This window comes from Hylobates moloch, unplaced genomic scaffold (genome assembly GCF_009828535.3).
Source record: "Hylobates moloch isolate HMO894 unplaced genomic scaffold, HMol_V3 SCAFFOLD_9, whole genome shotgun sequence".
Taxonomy (NCBI): Eukaryota; Metazoa; Chordata; class Mammalia; order Primates; family Hylobatidae; genus Hylobates; species Hylobates moloch.
In genome coordinates, this window is record NW_026652284.1 from 20,187,522 (window position 1) to 20,201,277 (window position 13,756).

General features: G+C 40.5%; 1 protein-coding gene across 8 annotated transcripts in view; it reads right to left on the reverse strand.

The window, feature by feature from the left end:
* The window catches only part of USP48 (ubiquitin specific peptidase 48), a 108,006-nt gene that overhangs the window by 66,234 nt on the left and 28,016 nt on the right, over window positions 1-13,756 (reverse strand). For 7 of the 8 annotated variants that reach the window (XR_009214773.1, XR_009214772.1, XM_032759221.2 and 4 more), the window contains 7 exons: window positions 13,417-13,537; window positions 12,301-12,457; window positions 8,827-8,954; window positions 8,360-8,484; window positions 7,346-7,454; window positions 3,985-4,118; window positions 2,909-2,991 (listed from right to left, as the gene is read on the reverse strand). Coding sequence is in view for 6 of the 8 variants with exons in the window: in XM_032759221.2 (XP_032615112.1) it covers window positions 2,909-2,991; window positions 3,985-4,118; window positions 7,346-7,454; window positions 8,360-8,484; window positions 8,827-8,954; window positions 12,301-12,457; window positions 13,417-13,537 (857 nt within the window). In the remaining 2 variants the exon portion in view is untranslated. Of the gene's footprint in view, window positions 1-2,908; window positions 2,992-3,984; window positions 4,119-7,345; window positions 7,455-8,359; window positions 8,485-8,826; window positions 8,955-12,300; window positions 12,458-12,583; window positions 12,719-13,416; window positions 13,538-13,756 lie in introns of those variants that run through there. The other variant, XM_032759222.2, reaches the window with a different exon arrangement.

The window sequence follows — 13,756 nt, forward strand, 5'->3', positions numbered from 1 at the left end:
CCAATAGACAGCATTAAAAATGTTGACATTACCATTCTTGCAGATAACCTGGATTTATATTCATCAATTCATTGAACTAATCAACTTTAAAATTAAGGCCAGGCGTCGTGGCTCACATCTGTAATCCCACCACTTTGGGAGGCCGAGGCGGGCAGATCACCTGAGGTTGGGAGTTCTCGAGACCAGCCTGGCCAATTTGGCAAAATCCCGTTTCTACTAAAGATACAAAAATTAGCCGGGTATGATGGCATGCGTCTGTAATTCCAGCTACTCGGGAGACTGAGGCAGGGAGAATTGCTTGAACCTGGGAGGTGGAGGTTGCAGTGAGTCGAGATCGCACCACTGCATTCCAGCCTGGGCGACGCAAAACTCTTGTCTCAAAAAAAAAAAAAGAAAAACTTCAGAATTAACATAGTTTTTAGGCCAGGTGCAGTGGGGTCACGCCTGTAATTCCAGCACTTTGGGAGGCCAAGGCGGGCAGATCACTTGAGGTCAGGAGTTCAAGACCAGCCTGGTCAACACAGTGAAACCCTGTCTCTACTGAAAATACAAAAAATTAGCCAGGCATGGTGGCAGCCGCCTGTAATCCCAGCTACTCGGGAAGCTGAGGCAGGAGAATTGCTTGAACCCAGGAGATGGAGGGTGCAGTGAGCCGAGATCATGCCACTGCACTCCAGCTTGGGCAACAGAGTGAAACTCTACCTCCAAAAAAAAAAAAACCAAAATAGGTAAGTTTTTAAATCCCCAAGGAATACGGCAAGACTTGAGTTAGAGAGTCAGGGGCTAATGTTCAAAAATGAGAATCCCTCATTCTAAAGATGTCTGCATATCTGCAGGCTCACCGTTTAAAGAAACAGGTGGATTCTTTTAACAATAGATCGTCTTTTCGACCCATCTTCTGAGCTTTGCATGGATATGTGTGTACAGCTTTGTGTGGTTATGTGTGGGTACAGGAAAATATAAATACTAATTATCTGGATGACAGAATTACACATGGTTTATATTTCTTTTCTTTATGCTTTCTGAATTTCCCAAATTATCTAGAACAAATCCTATGCAATTAACAAAAGTTAATTGTTTTTAGTCTTCTACCTATGTAAGTACAGCAAGCATTACGACAGCGTGTAAAAGACAAGCCTATAACTATAAACCACTAGATTGCTTTTACCAGTCCTAACAATTCTAAAATGAGAAGATATTTATTTATTTAAAAATTAAGGAGACAAACATGGTGGCTCATGCCTGTAATCCCAGCACTTTCGGGAGGCTGAAGTAGGAGGATCACTAGAGCCCCGGAGTTCAAGACCCCATCTCTAAAAACAATAACTAAAAATTAGCTGGGCGTGGTGGAATATGCCTGTAGTTCCAGCTTGAGCCCAGGAGGCTGAGTCTGTGATGAGCCATGATCACATCAGTGCAATTTAGCCTGGGCAACAGAGCCAGACTCTGTCTCAAAAACAAATTAATAAAAAATAAAAAATACTATATTTAGTAAACCAACATACCAAAATTAAGTATTTCTACAGATTTTGATCTAACACATCCTTTTGATAAATATTTTCTTTATAGCATAAACTGGGCAAATATATAATAAACTTAATAAGTAGTAATAGTAACAATTCAAACTCATCCAGTAGAGGCAAGCAAAGTGCTCATTTCACATCTCCTAAGTTTCTGGACTGGGAAGCCACTAACCCATTAGATTTTCCTCAATTTCAATTGCCCGAACAAAGGAGGCAGGAAGCAAACTACTACATAAAGTGAACTATAGCTAAGTTTATTTATTCAACAAAATTTAACAATCTAACTTTGAAGTCCAAAAGCAAAGTTGAAAACAGTTTCCTTGTTCCACAGAGGTACAAATTTTAAAGTACAGTACTGAAGAGTATCATACATTTGAAAGCTTACATATTTATTTAGCACATTCCTCTCCAACTTTCCCAATCATGTCTCTTAAAGGTTTTTACAGCTTGCTTCCATTGTAAGCTGTCTTTAGAAATTTTTTATTTTTTTGGAAAGAGACAGAGTTTATAAAATAATTTCTACATTAAAAATTTCAGGTTGGGGGCGGTGGCTCACGCCTGTAATCCCAGCACTTAGGGAGGTCAAGGCAGGTGTACCACTTGAGGCCAGGAGTTTGAGGCCAGCATGGCCAACATGGCAAAACCCTAAAGTGCAAAAATTAGCTGGGCTCCCTTGTAGCCTCCCAGCTACAAGGGAGGCTGAGGTTGCAGTGAGCCGAGATCGTGCCACTGCACTCCAGCCTAGGCAACAGAGCAAGACTCCATCTCAAAAATACATACATACATACATAATATTTTATAAGTACTACAATCAACCTTAAAGGGAAGTAAACAGTCCTTTCTCTAGTAAGACTCATCCTGTTTGGTAGGATGAAGACTACCAAAAGAAAAAAGCAGTACTTATTTCTTGTTAAAACAATGATAGCATCCTAGGGCGCATCAGTAGTTGCAGATATGAAAAATGAAAGCATAAATACTGGAATTATGCCACCTAATGTTTCTGGGACAACATTTTTAAAAAAGTGAATAGAGGCAGCTTGGAGACTGTTAGTTTTGAGAAATGACAAATAATAGTATTGAAACTAAGGTGGCAAGTGTGGGTTCAGAAACAGTAAAATACCTTTTTCATTTTTTACAAATTATTTTTATACCCTTAATTCTGTACGTATCGATGAACCACCTCATCTTTGCTACGTGCTTACTCACACAAAATGGAATTAACATCTTGGCTCTCCTAAAAAAGTCTTTGTTCCCAGACAGAGGTTCCCAGAGAGAGATTAGCAAACAAAAATTGGCAATTGACTCCTATTCTATATTAATCACAAGCCGATCACAAGTTAGAGTCTCTGAGCATTATAATGTTTACTCCTCAGTAAAAATATTACCTTTATGTTCCACATAAGGCTCCATATCCAAAATTTCTGAGAAGCCAATGTAGGTATTCAGCTTTTTCTTATGTCCAGTTTGCCTAACCAAGAGGAAAGCTGATTATATTTACATTTAAAACAACCATAATACAATATATAAGCTCTATTAGCTATTTTAATAAACTCAACAGTAGCTAGCTTTCACTTAACAATCTTCCTCCAAAACATGTACAATTAGAAGTAAACAGAATATTGTTTTATAGCTGGACAAATATGAGGTTAAAAAATGTGAATGCAAAGTGCTGATTCCAAACACAGCTTATTTTCCAGAAGTTTCAACTTAATCACAAAACAGATTATCCTGCTTTACAGAAGACATGCACATGTGCAAACATTGCCTTGATTTTAATTATAAAATGAAAAATACATTCCCATGGCAGGGGTGTAATGAGTACAAAATTTATTCTATTTAAAATATCGGATAATACAGAAGGTCAGGGTAATTCAATTACTTGCAGTTTTTCTTTCTTTTTTTTTTTTTTTCCAAGACAGAGTGTCACTCTTGTTGCCCAGGCCGGAGTGCAATGGTGCAATCTCGGCTCACTGCAACCTCCGCCTCCTGGGTTCAAGTGATTCTCCTGCCTCAGCCTCCCCAGTAGCTGGGATTACAGGCGCCTGCCACCACGCCTGGCTAATTTTTGTATTTTTAGTAAAGACAGGGTTTCACCATGTTGGCCAGGCTGATCTCGAACTCCTGACTTCAGGTGATCCGCCTGCCTCAGCCTCCCAAAGTGCTGGGATTACAGGCGTGAGCCACTGCGCCCGGCCCTTGCAGTTTTTTTAATACTTTCTTAGAATAAAAAAAGTAAGGATTTTTTACTTTTCTAGTTATCAATTATATATGGTTGGCTTCTTTAAAATTTTTATGATAAAATCATGAAATATCGACATTTCAAAATGACAGGCTCCATCTATAACTTTCATCCTCAAATCTAGAGTTTCAAATTACAATCATTTTATCATCTCATCTATGGTAAAGTCTGTACATAGTAGACCACAATGAACAACAAACACTAATATTTGCACACATTTACCTGTCAAAGACAAAACGCATTAGCTGCAAGTTCAGAGTGCAAGGAAGGCTAAGAAGTCGAATCTTTCTTGTTGCATTCTGTTTGCTTTGACAGTTCTCACAAAAATAGCGATTGTCTCCTTCTAATTTTTCTTCCTGATCAAGAATAAGACATATTAATTTTAAAAAGAAGATGGGTTTAAAACAAGTGATAAAACCCTTGATGTAAAGTATAATTTCATTTTAGTTAACAGCTCTCACTTAAGCTACTTAAAAACAGCTACTATAAATAACGGACACACAAAAGTAATGGGAACTGTTCAGCAGTGACATTATCAATTTGAATACACTGATATTTAAAACTGATGTGTCTATTTCCCAAATGTATGATATTAAAAATACTTGTTTTAGGTTCTTTGTCCTGGCAATCCCACTTCTGGGAATTCTAAAGTAAGTTTTAAAAAGAAATGTCACATGTATTTTGATGCAACATTCATTTAAAGACAGCAAAAAGGCTGGGCAGCATGGCTCACGCCTGTAATCCCAGCACTTTGGGAGGCTGAGGTGGGTGGATCACTTGAGGCCAGGAATTCGAGACCAGCCTGGCTGCCCTGGTGAAACCCCATCTCTACTAAAAATACAAAAATTAGCCAGGCATGGTGGTACACACCTGTGGTCCCAGCTACTTGGGAGGCTGAGACACAAGAATCACTTGAATCCGGGAGGTGGAGCTTGCAGTGAGCTGAGATCACACCTCTGCACTCCAGCCTGGAAACAAAGCGAGACCCTGTCTCAAAAAAATGAAGAAAAAAAAGGAGGGGGGAGGGTAGTGTAAAAGCTATATATGGGTACCAGAATACAAAATTATATACGTATTTGTTTAGAATTACTGAAGCATATTCATGAGACAAAGCTAAAAGGAGACATGTAGAAAAATCAAACATTTTAGCTGATAGTGGTTTCTTTTTAAAATTTGCCTTTATATTTCTATAAAGCTAATTGCAGCCAATCATAGCTAACTGAAGACTCAAACTCCTGAGCTCAAGCTTTTTGTACCATATTATCGTAAGTAATGCAATACTGGTACCATCATCTCTTCACTTGGCTTCCAGGATACCACACTCACTGACTTTCCTCCTAATTCACTGGCATTCCTCCAGAGCCTCCTGTGCCAGCTGCTCCTACCTCCCTGATCCCTAACATTTGAATGTCCCAGGCCTCAGTCCTTGTCTCTCTCCCACCCCCTTGGGGATTTTATCCAGCCACGACTTCTTCCTGGAACTATACCCCTCAAACGTAACATGCTCAAAGCCAAACTCCTAATTCCTCTCAACCCTGCTCCTCCCAGGTCCTCCCCATCTCAGTTAGAGCAACTCCATTCTTTCAGTTGATCAGGCCAAAAACCTTAGTAATCCTTGACTCCCCTCTTATTCTTACTCTCCACATCCAGTCTGCAAATTAAAAAAACAATCTTTTTTTTTTTTTTTTTTCATTTTTTTATTTTTACAGACAGGGTCTTGCTCTGTCACCAAGGCTGGGGTGCAGTGGTGCAATCATAGCTAACTATAGCCTCCAACTCCTGAGCTCAGGCAATTCTCCCGCCTCAGCCTCCTGAGTAGCTGGGATTATGGCTGTTCAACACCAAGCCTGGTTAATTTTTTTATTTTTTGCAAAGACGGTCTATCACTATGTTGCCTAGGCTGGTTTCAAACTACTGTTCTCAAATGATCCTACTGTCTCAGTCTCGTAAAGTGCTGGGATTATAGACATGAGCCACCACATCCGGCCCCGGCCTGCAAATTTTATCTGCTCTTGGAAAATATATCTAAAAGCCAAATGGTGCTTATCACCTCTTCAGTTAACCCGTGGTCCAAGCCACCATGCACTCCCATCTGCCCTCAATCCATCTTCAGCCTATTCTCAGCACCCACAGTTATCCTTTAAAACAGACTGTATCACTCCTATGCATATGACCCTGATGACAGCTCAACCTCACACAGAGTAAAAGTCAAACTTCTGACAAAGGTTTATTACGCCCTCTCTGATATGGCCCTTGTGTCACCTCCATGACTTTATCTTCTATCACTTACTCACTTCAGCCACACTAACCGCCCCCGACCCAGGCTGTTCCTCAATCCACCAGGCAAGGCACATTCTCATTTAGGCTCTGCACTTGCTATTTCATCTACCCAGAACACTCTTCTCCTTGTTTCTAACGGGGCTCACCCCTTCACCTTCAATCACTTTATTTCAAACTCCACCGACTCCACCCTACTCCCTAGCACATTGCCCAGCGCCACATTCCCTGCTTTCTTTTTCTCCACAGCCCTTATTATAATTGACCCACTATATAGTCTAACTTTATTTTACTGTCCCTCCCTGGTGCCTACACCACTAATTTGTAGGCTCCATAAAGGCTAATCCCCAACAGCTGAAACAGTGTCTGACACAGTAAGCACTCAATAAATATTCATTGGCCAGGCGCAGTGGTTCACGTCTGTAATCCCAGCACTTTGGGAGGCCAAGGCGGGCAGATTACCTGAGATTGGGAGTTTGAGACCAGCCTGACCAACATGGTAAAACTCTGTTTCTACTAAAAATACAAAAAAAAAATTAGCCAGGTGTGGTGGCCCGCGCCTGTAATCCCAGCTACTCAGGAGGCTGAGGTAGGAGAATCGCTTGAATCCGGGAGGCGGAGGTTGCAATGAGCCGAGATTGTGCCATTGCATTCCAGCCTGGGCAACAAGAGAGAAACTCCATCTCAAAAAAAAAAAAAAAATTCAGCGAAATGAATTCAATGACACTTCAGGCATGCCCATGGATGAGCTGAGGAAGTAAGAAAGCACAAAAAATATCTGAAGACTAGCTAGCTCGGTAATAAGCTTGTCTATTACGCTACGTATACATTCATGCTTGACAACAAAGGGTTCCTCTTAGCAGTTTTCCACTCAGAACAGAAAGGAATCACTGAATTATCTTCACATGAATCTAAATATACAGAAAGCAGAATGACCATATCAATGTAAAAGTTTCATATTTAGCACATTCTAGTTTTCATTGCACAACAAGGTAAATTACCTTTATGATAACTGAGCATAGAGTTCTTTCAATACCCCACTACCCACAGTCACAGAATAGTATCTTCTCACACATACATAACTTTACATATAAAATAACTTGAAATAAGCAAAATTATTTTTAAGACACAGCCTGCTTTGGTACTTCATAAAGTGTCTTCTGGATCATTACAAACACAGACGCTTCTTATGTAGAAAAAGCTGACACAATAAAAGCTCTAGCCACTAAATCAAAACAGAATAGCATTCAGAACAGCATTTAACTGTTAATGGGCAGGAACAATACATACACCAAAATTTGAATACCTTCAAAAATTCCGAGATACAATCTGTTAACTGTTTGTGGCCTTGGATATTTAACTCCAGCTCATAAAATTTTGACAAAAGCTTAGACTCTCTGCCACACTGGTTGCAACTATAATAAAATAGAATGACAAAATTCAGATCAGAGTGTGAAAAGCAACAAAGTTATATTGTATTACATCCTAGAAAGATGGAAAAAAGCATTTATAACTTTCATTAGTTCTCTTTCACAGAAATTATGTATACTAAAAATGAAATATAATCCCAGCATTTTGGAAGGCCAAGGCGAGCAGATCACAAGGTCAGGAATTCGAGACCCCTGACCAACATGGTGAAACCCCATCACTAGTAAAAATACAAAAATTAGCTGGATGTAGTGGCGCGTGCCTGTAATCTCAGCTACTCAGCATCGCTTGAACCTGGGAGGCGGAGGTTGCAGTGAGCCAAGATCACGCCACTGCACTCATCCTGGGCAACAGAGCAAGAGTCCATCTCAAAAAAAAAAAAAAAAAAAAAAAAAAACAGAAATAAAAACAAAGTGCCTGGTGAAGCTAAACATTCGTTGGGAAACTTTCTTAAAATAAATGTTAAGAGGTACAAGTGCAGTTTTGTTACATGAATATATTGCACAGTGGTGAAGTCTAGGTTTTAATGTAACCATTACCCAAATGTTGTATATTGTACTCATGCAAATTTTTTAACAGGCATTTTATATTTACGTTTATGTTTAGTATTCTAGCCAGTTCCAATCTTACTCTTTAGCTCACACCACACAGCCATAAAGCAAGAGCAGATTGCAAGAGCTCACCCAGACACCGTTCCTAACACCTGGATGGGTGCAACTGCAATTACCAAGTCACTTGTTTACATGTTCCAATGGAAATGTATTACTATAAATATTTCAGGTCCCATGATAACCCACTAAAGCTACAACCTGGAACTGCACTGAAAAATAGTTAACATATGAGCAACTGTCTTAGAATAAAATGTACCATGAAAAAGTCGAAACAGACTTACACAGTTACATAGGCATATTCTCCACAGAACTGCTGTTGAACAATGTTGCGCACATCTGGATTCTTTTGTTTAGACAAAGTATCTTCCAATAGAGACATAAAGAGCTTTGAAAATTCTTGAGCATCCTACAAGTTTAGGTTAATGAAAAGAAAAATCATATCTTGCTTTTCAACTTCTACTACAAATAGTAATACATTCAACATTCCAGAAACTACCTATATTTTCAACTTAGCATTTTCAAACAGGGGCTACAGCTATGTTCAATCAGTTTGTGCACCCATATGAATTTCCATAAATGGAATCAAGTATAATGTGTGAACTATTGGACAGTAAATAAAGGTTTTCATTCAAAATAGAAAAAATTTAATTTTTAAAAAGCATTCTACTTCATCTCCCTTTATAAACATTCTTAGGAATGTTTGGGTACCTCTGAATATTTAAAAAAAAAAAAAAAATTCAGTTCTTACCTGCTGTTGTCCAGTGTCCAGGCCCAAGGCTTTAACAAATCCCGATGGATCAATGTATCGCCTATTACTGTTTTGCAACAAGGCAAACAAGTACTGGAGATGCTCACAAATTGTTTGAGGCTCATAATCTATTAAAACAAAAATATAAATTTGGGTTTTTTTAAGGTGCTACTTTTCTTTTCAAAAAATGGTACTTCCTCTTCACATGAGAACATAAACACCCCTATATCCAAACTAGATTAATACTTTATTATCATTTTAAAACTTTAAAAGAAATAGGCTGAGCATGGTAGCTCATGCCTGTAACCCCAGCACTTTGGGAGGCCAAAGCAGGCAGATCACTTGAGATCAGAAGCTTGAGACAAGCCTAGCCAACATGGAGAAATCCCGTCTCCACTAAAAAAAATACAAATATTAGCCGGGTGTTGTGGTGCACACGTGTAATCCCAGCTACTTGGGAGGCTGAAACATGAGCATCTATTGAGCCTGGGAAGAAGAGGCTGCAGTGAGCCGAGATCGCCAACAGAGCGAAAACAAAAAACAAGGCTGGGCACGGTGGCTCACACTTGTAATCCCCGCACTTTGGGAGGCAGAGGCGGGCAAATAATCTGAGGTCAGGAGTTCAAGACCAGCCTGGCCAACATGGTAAAACCCTGTCTCCACTAAAAATACAAAAATTAGCCGGGTGTGGTGGCGAGCACCTGTAATCCCTGCTACTCGGAAGGATGGCCTGAACCCAGGAGATGGAGGTTGTGGTGAGCAGAGATCATGCCACTGCACAAACTCTAAAAAAAAAAAAAAAAAAAAAAATTTAAAAACAGGCAGGCACATGGTTCAAACTGTAATCCCAGCACTTTGGGAGGCCGTGGCGGGCGGATCACGAGGTCGGGAGTTCAAGACCAGCCTGGCCAACATGGCGAAACCCCATCTCTACTAAAAATACAAAAATTAGCGGGGCATGGTAGTACATGCCTGTAATCCCAGCTACTCGGGAGGCTGAGGCAGGAGAATCACTTGAACCCAGCAGGCGGAGGTTGCAGTTAGCCAAGATCGTGCCACTGCACTCCAGCCTGGGCAACAGAGTGAGACTCCATCTGGGAGGAAAAAAAAAGAAATAGAATTAGCAACCATGTTTTGTGGAAGTCATGAGGCAGCCAGGACTGTCCACATACACTCCCCAAAGGCAAGAGCCTACCTATATTAAAGCAACAACAGCAATCATGACTACAGTGTCTAGTCATGATTTTTTAAAGTCCAGTTAATGTGGACTTGAGATTTCAGGCACAGCAATTCACACTTAAGTGAAGAATACAAAACCCTAGAATTTTAGAGTTGAAAGTTTTAATGAGCTAGTGCAGGGAATGGCAGAATGCATGGATATTAAGAGCCCAGAAGACCGAAGTCTTATCTTCTTTAAGTTATTAACTTATTGCTTCTCAGCTCCAAATCCACCCTTCTTTGCCTGCTCAGTGATGAGAGATGGGCTCTGCAAATACTTCTCCTTTGCCAGTTATCAAGAAGGTAAGGCTTATCAGTGAAGGGCACTGCAGGGTTTGGTTGTGCCTCTCTCACCAGCCTGCTGCAGGTCAGGTTCCTCCAGGGCTCCAGGTTCCTGCACCTAACAGTGGTCAGCAGCTTCCCCAGCACCTCTTCTGATAGCTTCACAGTACAGTGCCTCCAGTGAGGCATTTCCTCTCGAATGACCACCCTGTGAATGGCCTCCCGGACACTCTCTCAGGTGACTCTGTAGGGGGTTCCAGGGCCCAGCACCTTCTCATGGACAGTTTCCAGTAGGGATTCCCAGGGAGGCATCTCAGCACCTTTTGAGCCACCCAGTGCATCCCAGCAGTGTCCAAAGAGGTCTGGATCTCAAGCCTGGGCCATGGCGGTGACAGACTATCCCTTGGATGTTCTCTTTCAGCCCCAGGGATACAGGTTGTTCCCTGTATCTGCTGTCCTTGTATTCTTTAAAATCCTCTTTAATCTTTAACTCTTATTAATCAATTCCTCACTTCTCTAATTAATTGTTATTAATTCTCAACTTTCCCTTTTCAAATTATTCTGTAGCTTCTGTCTTCTAATTGGACTATATTTATTTCCTTACTACCAACTGTGGCTTTCAGCAAGTCAACATATCATCTTCAAAATAAAGATAAAATATTACTCCTTGGCCTGCAAAACCATTGCAGGCCAGTAAAAGCTATTCAAGCCCAGGTGCTGTGGCTCATGCCTGTAATCCCAGCACTCCGGGAGACCAAGGAAGGTGGATCAATTGAACCCAGGAGTTTGAGACCAGCCTGGGCAACATGGTAAAACGTTGTCTCCAAAAAAAAATACAAAAATTAGCAAGAGGTGGTGGTGCATGCCTGTAGTTCCAGCTACTCGGGGGGGCTCTGGCAGGAGGATTGCTTGAGCTTGGGAGGTTGAGGCTGCAGTGAGCTGTGCTCGCACCCGCCTGGGCGAAAAAGTGAGACCTTGTCTCAAAAAACAAACAACAACAAAAAAAATCTTTTCTGTTCAAATTATTGTGTAGCTTCTGTCTAATCAGACGCTGAATATTTATATCCTTACTACAAATTGTGGCTTTCAGCAAGTCAATATATCATCTGTAAAATAAAGATAAAATATTACTCCTTGGGGTGCAAAGGCTTTGCAGGCTGGTAAAAGCTATTCAAGGTCTGGCACCATGGTTCATGCCTGTAATCCAGCATTTTTGGAGACCGAGACAGGAGGATTGCTTGAGGCCAGAAGTTCAAGACCAGCCTGGGCAACAGAGCAAGACCCTGTCTCTATAAAAAAAATAAGTTTAGGCCAGGCACAGTGGCTCACGCCTGTAATCCCAGCACTCTGGGAAGCCGAGGCAGGTGGATCACCTGAGGTCGGGAGTTCAAGACCAGCCTGACCAACGTGGAGAAACCCCGTGTCTACTAAAAATACAAAATTAGCCGGGCGTGGTGGTGCATGCCTGTAATCCCAGCTACTCGGGAGGCTGAGGCAGGATGATCGCTTGAACCTGAGAGGCGGAAGTTGTGGTGAACCGAGATTATGCCATTGCACTCCAGCCTGGGCAACAAGAGTGAAACTGTCTTAAAAAATAATAATAATAATAAAAAGAATAAGTTTAGGCCAGACACAGTGGCTCACACCTGTAGTCGCAGCACTTTGGAAGGCTGAGGCAGCCAGATCACTTGAGGTCAGGAGTGCGAGAGTAGCCTGGCCAACATAGTGAAACCCTGTCTCTACTAAAAATACAAAAATTAGCCAGGTGTGGAGGCGGGCGCCTGTAATCCCAGCTTCTCGAGAGGCTGAGGCAGGAGAATCGCTTCAGCCCAGGAGGCAGACGTTGCAGTGAGCCAAGATGGCGCCACTTCACTCTGGCTTGGGAAACAGGAAGACTCAAAAAAAAAAAAAAAAAAAAAAAAAGTTTAAAAAAACGTTCAGGAAGAGAGCTCTCCCCCACCCCTTTCCACCCACCTTTTTCTTCTTGGATGCCGTCTCCCAGCATGTAGTCACTACAAGTGCTTGGACATAAGTAGAGTGCCTGCCGAAGCTCCAAGTTGAGAAACCACACTTGAAGAAATGTGTTGACATAACAAGTGGCTCCAAGGTTAGTCAGGCCCACAAACGAGTTCTACAAAAATACAAAATTCATAATTATAAAACCCATTTTCCTTTAAACAACACAATTCTAAGCATTATTCTTAAATTTTCACATTAAAAATGTGTAAGACCGTCACAACCAACATGGTATAGCCACCTTAAGTTTCTCTTGGCTGGAGGTGGGGCATAATTTTCATGAAAGCCCCATTTTGGGTTGACCACAGGAGTGAAAAAGACTTCGGACAGCATCACTGCTCATCTCTAGCATATCGTCTTCTCCAGCCACTTAAATCTAAAATTAGAACAGTGGATTCTAGAAAAGATCGGTTTTGAACAAGCGTATATAGGTTTTATGTTTGCTGTTATTTCTAAACTGCCAGCATTCAGTAGAATGACAAAGTAAAACTTATGCAGAAAACTTCCTTTATATTCTAGAGATTTTAAAGATTGGGGGTGGTAGAGGGAACTGGCTGCAACTTTTTCCAAAGATAAGGTTGGGAATTCCTGACCTTACAAAGAATTATTATTTTATTAAAATATCTATATAACAAACTTGGCTATTTCGTGAATGTTAAGATTTATGTGTAGAAAATTTAATGTATATTTTTAAAAAGCAAAATTATATATAAAATGCAAGCCCTAGAAAGCAAAGTGCTATCATCATGAGTTTGTTCCCCTGAATTACCATCTCCTTTAAAGAGGCGTTAAGATTTCGAAATAAAACATGCAATGTTAAAGCAAACACAGAATCAGCATTCAAACTAAAACTATTATTTAAAGGCTTACTGAATTACGCAGCTGCCTGTTTTAAAGCATATCATTAAGAAGTGTTCCAATTCAAGTGGCTTAGAGTCTTAAGTTCTACTACTTATCTTAAAGCTGCACAGGTTACCTGAAATCAGTAGAGTTTTCTGATCACAGGCCCAAAACAAAAGCAAAAACAAAAACAAAAAATAGCATATAGCAATCGCTTAAAAAATTATGATTTACCTTTTTTCTCCTCTCACAGTTGGGATCATCGATGTTATGAAAACTATTTTCATCTATTTCTCCTAACCAAATATGCTCACCAATACCAACCAAGCAATTCGGATTTCCTTTGCAGTTTCGTCTAAGGAAAAAAAAAAAAACATTAATTTTTAAAAGACCATAGTTTCATGAGAGACAAACAAACTAAAACTATAATGAGATACCACTTTTCATCTATAAATTAGCAAAACTGAGAAAGTATAAGACACTCAGTTTGTGAGGGTGTGGAGAAGCAAGCATGCATATACTGCTGGTAGAAATGCAGTCGCTAACAAAACTACATAGACAACTACCTTTAGAC